The sequence below is a fragment of the Cibotium barometz genome, chromosome 66, assembly GCF_041138505.1.
Source record: "Cibotium barometz isolate CiBa-2024 chromosome 66, ASM4113850v1, whole genome shotgun sequence".
Classification (NCBI taxonomy): Eukaryota; Viridiplantae; Streptophyta; class Polypodiopsida; order Cyatheales; family Cibotiaceae; genus Cibotium; species Cibotium barometz.
The window spans coordinates 8,749,142-8,753,514 of record NC_141111.1 but is presented as its reverse complement, the minus strand read 5'-3'; the positions used below and the strand labels follow the sequence as shown (position 1 = coordinate 8,753,514).

General features: G+C 42.6%; 1 protein-coding gene across 1 annotated transcript; it reads right to left on the bottom strand.

Annotated features, from left to right (window-relative positions):
• Positions 1-2,041: 2,041 nt before the first annotated feature.
• Positions 2,042-4,088, bottom strand: LOC147602737 (arabinosyltransferase RRA2-like). The gene is made up of 2 exons (XM_086797763.1): positions 3,721-4,088; positions 2,042-3,570 (listed from the first exon to the last, which is right to left on the bottom strand). The coding sequence occupies exons 1-2, from the start codon at positions 3,898-3,900 to the stop codon at positions 2,485-2,487; spliced, it is 1,266 nt and encodes a 421-aa protein (XP_086653889.1). The 5' UTR covers positions 3,901-4,088; the 3' UTR covers positions 2,042-2,484.
• Positions 4,089-4,373: the final 285 nt, after the last annotated feature.

Below are 4,373 nucleotides of genomic sequence, written 5' to 3'. Positions count from 1 at the left end.
CCGGACAAGCTAGCGCACCATTGTTTCGGAAAAGGGTAAGGTAATCTTTTGTCTTAAACAGAATTCATTAAAGGGAGATTGCAACAAGGTGAGAAATATGTATTTTGATCCTCATGTGTGTTCTTTGAGCTCAAAGGTATGTGAGCATATAAATGTGCATGCACACAATTCATGGACCAACATGATAGGATGAGGAGAACATGAAGGTGCAAATATTGCAAACAATTGCATGCCCACGTAATGATTTTTTATCCTTATATGTGTTCTTTGAGCTCAAAGGTATGTGAGCATATAAATGTGCATGCACACAATTCATGGACCAACATGATATGATGAGGAGAACAGAAAGGTGCAAACATTGCTAACAATTGCATGCCCACATAATGATTTTTTTCACATTTAAGATGGTTTTGAAAGGCAATGAGGGTAAGTAATTTGAGTCTATGAAAATGGTACCCTCAAGTTTATCCCATCATCCTGAACTTCACCCGAAAATAGTGCCTACCCCCTAAAGATGAGACAAAAAGGCACCACTCATAGAAACAGAAGAAGAAAGAGATACTTCTCATTTTGAGGTGCTTTTGGGGGGAGAGGGGGGAGAGGGGGTCAAAGCACATTGACGTAGCCATTAGGATTGAAGACATAACACTTAAAACTAAGAACCACAATAAATTCAACATACAAAGTGATTTGCATTCATATCATAAGCTCTTTGTTTAGACATAAATGGAAAATATGCAAGAGGGTTTGCAAGAGAAAGTGGAACAACTAGAAGAGAAGATGAGAAACAAAATGAACCAAAGATAAATTGGAAGAAGTTGAATGGGATTTTTCCTTCTACAAATATAAGTTGTAAGGTTATTCACACACCATTTTCTCATGCATATGGGACATTTCCTAGCCCCTTTTTGCTATATGCATTCCCAAAAAAAGACTCTTCTATACAAAATTAAGAGTGCATTCACACCTCATTCTTTCTTGTGAGTAGAACAATTCATAACAAGCTTGGACTATGAGAGGGCCCCCATATCGTCTATGTGCTTATGGTAATTAAAAATTATGGTAGGATGGTAAGTATTCATCATGCATACTTATCACGTGCACACACATGGGCATGGAAAACCTCATATCTAATCCCTGGGCATGGAAAACCTCATATCTAATCCCTAATTAGGCAACAGTCTTAGGGTAGGATTAGGGGACTAGCAGACTCAGGCAGGGAAGAAGCAGCAAGTCCACAAGCATCACCATGACTCAACCTACAACCAGCCCACACATAGGAGTATTGTGGTCATCTAAGCATCATGAAGCTGGCCAACAGCAGCTACTCAAAGGTGGGCATCATCAAGGCTGGCTGACCAATATGTTTAAAAGACTTATGAGAAATTTAGATAGATGAGTCGTGGTGGATAAATATAACCAGTATTCTGACCAACCTGTCCATACGGAGTCTATGAAAGGCTAGGCCTAAACATATTCATAATCATCTAATCCCCACCTAAGGGGTAGGTTAAAGTAAGTCTAGATAGGATCTTTGTTTACCACTTTGGAAAGGCCAAAGGCCACACAATAGTTTTTCAGTCATATACATCTTTTTGTACCACAGTAATACAATGAAAATACAATGCATCTCTCTCTTCCCTCTATCTATTCATTGCATGTTCCTAATTAGTAGGCTTAGGGCTGGATCAAGTTCAACAAAACTTCTGCACATGCAACAATGCTGACTGGTAGACTTAAGTGAACACCCCTTTGATCACTACACAATCACAATTACAAAATATCTCCATGGTCATCAACTATTAGTAAACAATCTACATTCGAGTTTCACGCATACCAGTGAATTTACTCAAATGATACAAAAAACAGCACCAACTGGTTCTAAATCAAACAGTTTAGATGCTTTTTGTGCTTAAGATTTTGCCTGCCTGCTTGCCCTGCCTCCCTCCCTCACTCCCACAATTGCACAAACTGTTTCCCCAGGTCATCCTCCTAAAGTTCAAATTCATGGAGCAACTTGTCAGAAAGAGGAAGCCAAATTCCAAGAGGCGATGTACTTCAATCACATTAAAAGCTCACTGTTCTTGTGACAACAAAATCATGTCCTTGTTGAAAGATCAATACAGAATGTCCCAAAATAGGTGCGAATGGTCCAAGGCAGCATGACAACGGGATCTAATAAAATCATACAAATAGCCTACACCACCACGACATCCATAAACACTTGATCTGCCACTCTAAAGCCCCTCATGCTACTCCATGTCACTGTTAACCTTAGAGCCATTCCATTTGAGTGATCCTACACATTCCTTTAGCACTCTAATTCACCTGTATAGCACACATAAAAACCTTACCAGCTCACCTTTTGCACAGTTCATTAAGCATAACAAAATTTTCATAGCTATCCTTGGAACCAATGTGTGTTATGACCATGCCTGCTTGAGTTAAGGCACTATTAACAAATGTTGGGTTCTCCTTGCTCAGTCACCTCCACTCTGATCCATCGGGAAATCTCTTCAACGCATTCTTTTTGCCTTTGATATAATATTCAACCAGAGCTAGCATCCGCTCATACTTATCCGGATGGTAGTTCACATGCAGGGCGACCGGTAAAAATTTGTCAAAAACAGGGTCTTTCCTGACTTGGGTGAACATGACCTTGCTGTTCATAAAGAGGTAATAATCCATAACTCTAGTTGAGGCATGGAGCCCTTCATAACCAGGGTGAGAAGGGAAGAAGAGCTCCTCATTGAAAACTGCTTGGTCCCAGGCTTTCTCTTTGGAGAGCCTGGTGGTCACACGATCAAGCAATTCAATTGAAGGAATAGTTGGTCTGATATAGAAGAACCCTGAGTTGAACACCCAGATCCTCATTGTATGGGCATACCTTGACCAACCCATTTTTGGATCATCCTTCACATCATTGTAACCATAGGCTGTTTGATTTGTGTCCCCGTCCGTCATCCCTTCCACATCACAATCTCTATAAATGTGCAAGAAAGGGTTTTGGAAGTAGAGGATATCAACATCTGAGAGCAAAACACTATAGCCCAAAACCAAAAACTCCCTCAGAAGATGGAATTTGAGGCCCGAGATGGCGTGGTTGTCCCCTGTTCCTTGCTGAGCTGCCGAGATGGTGGCATCTCTTCGATAAAATGGCACTTGGTTCGACCGGCAAAACTCTGCAATCTGATCATCCAGAGCCACAAGAAGGTAATTGGTGATGCCTGCTCTTTTGATGCAAGAAAACCATAGTCTCACCATCTCTCTGACATTGTTGTTTGCGATCCCGACTATGAGTTCTCTATTTGGAGCTATTCTGGCTAAGAGCTTGGCTAGCTCTGGATTGGCAGCTTCATCGGGCTGCACCAAGGGATTCGTTCTCAAGCTCCTGACTGTCCCGTGCGGCCCCGCCTTTGTGGGCGGGCCAAGAGTGAGCAATTGTTTATGGGCTGCATCTCTTTCTTGCTCGGCACGTTGAAGGTTTACTTTGAGCAGAGTGTTTTCTTCACTTAAAGTGGTTAGATCTGCTTTCAAAGAGCGCATTTTGTCGGTGGAGTCACAGAACATCTACACATAGGATGAAAGGGTGTTATGTTACATGGCTAAGCAGATATTACCCTATCTCTTGTCTGTCTGTCTCTCTCACCACATATTCGCGCAAAAAGATAGGACTAACAAATAGCATACACTGGTGGGGAGAGAGATCTGAGAACGTACCGAAGAGTGGACGCCATAGCCAGAGGAGGAGGAGAACAGACCGTGCGGGTGGTAGAAGGACCAGATGATCCCCATCAGGATGCCCAGCGCCACCGCCACGCCCACCTTGCTAGCGTCTCGCACGCCAGATCCGCCGCCTGTCGCCCGGCCCCCACCGCCCCCATCCGCCCTTCTGCCCATGGCCTACTTTCTGTTCTTGTAGAAGAGCAGAGTCTACGTTGTGAAGGGCTCGAATCTAGATTCGAATGGAGAGAGAGCAAGCGACCACCGTGGTGAGAGAGAGAGAGTCTGTGCGTGCCAGACAACCGGAAAAAAATGGCACGTGAACCTCCTCCCTCCAAATCACTAGATAAATATTAGACCACCACCCCAAGGGAAGACTTGATGAATAACTAGGTAGTAAACCATCAATGTTTGGCACTAACACATGCATTACTAGGTAGTACACCATCAATGTTTGGCACTAAGCAAAACCATCATGTAAGAAAGCCTTTTCCATAGGGTCAATTGAATAAATGAGAAGTGAACAAGTCGGTCACACTTAGATAGGGTAAGTTCACTATACTGTTAGTAGTTTTCAATAACAAAATGTTCTTTTCGTACTAATTTGAGATGAATTTCAAGCAGCTAACAAGGTATATCAAACTTAGGTA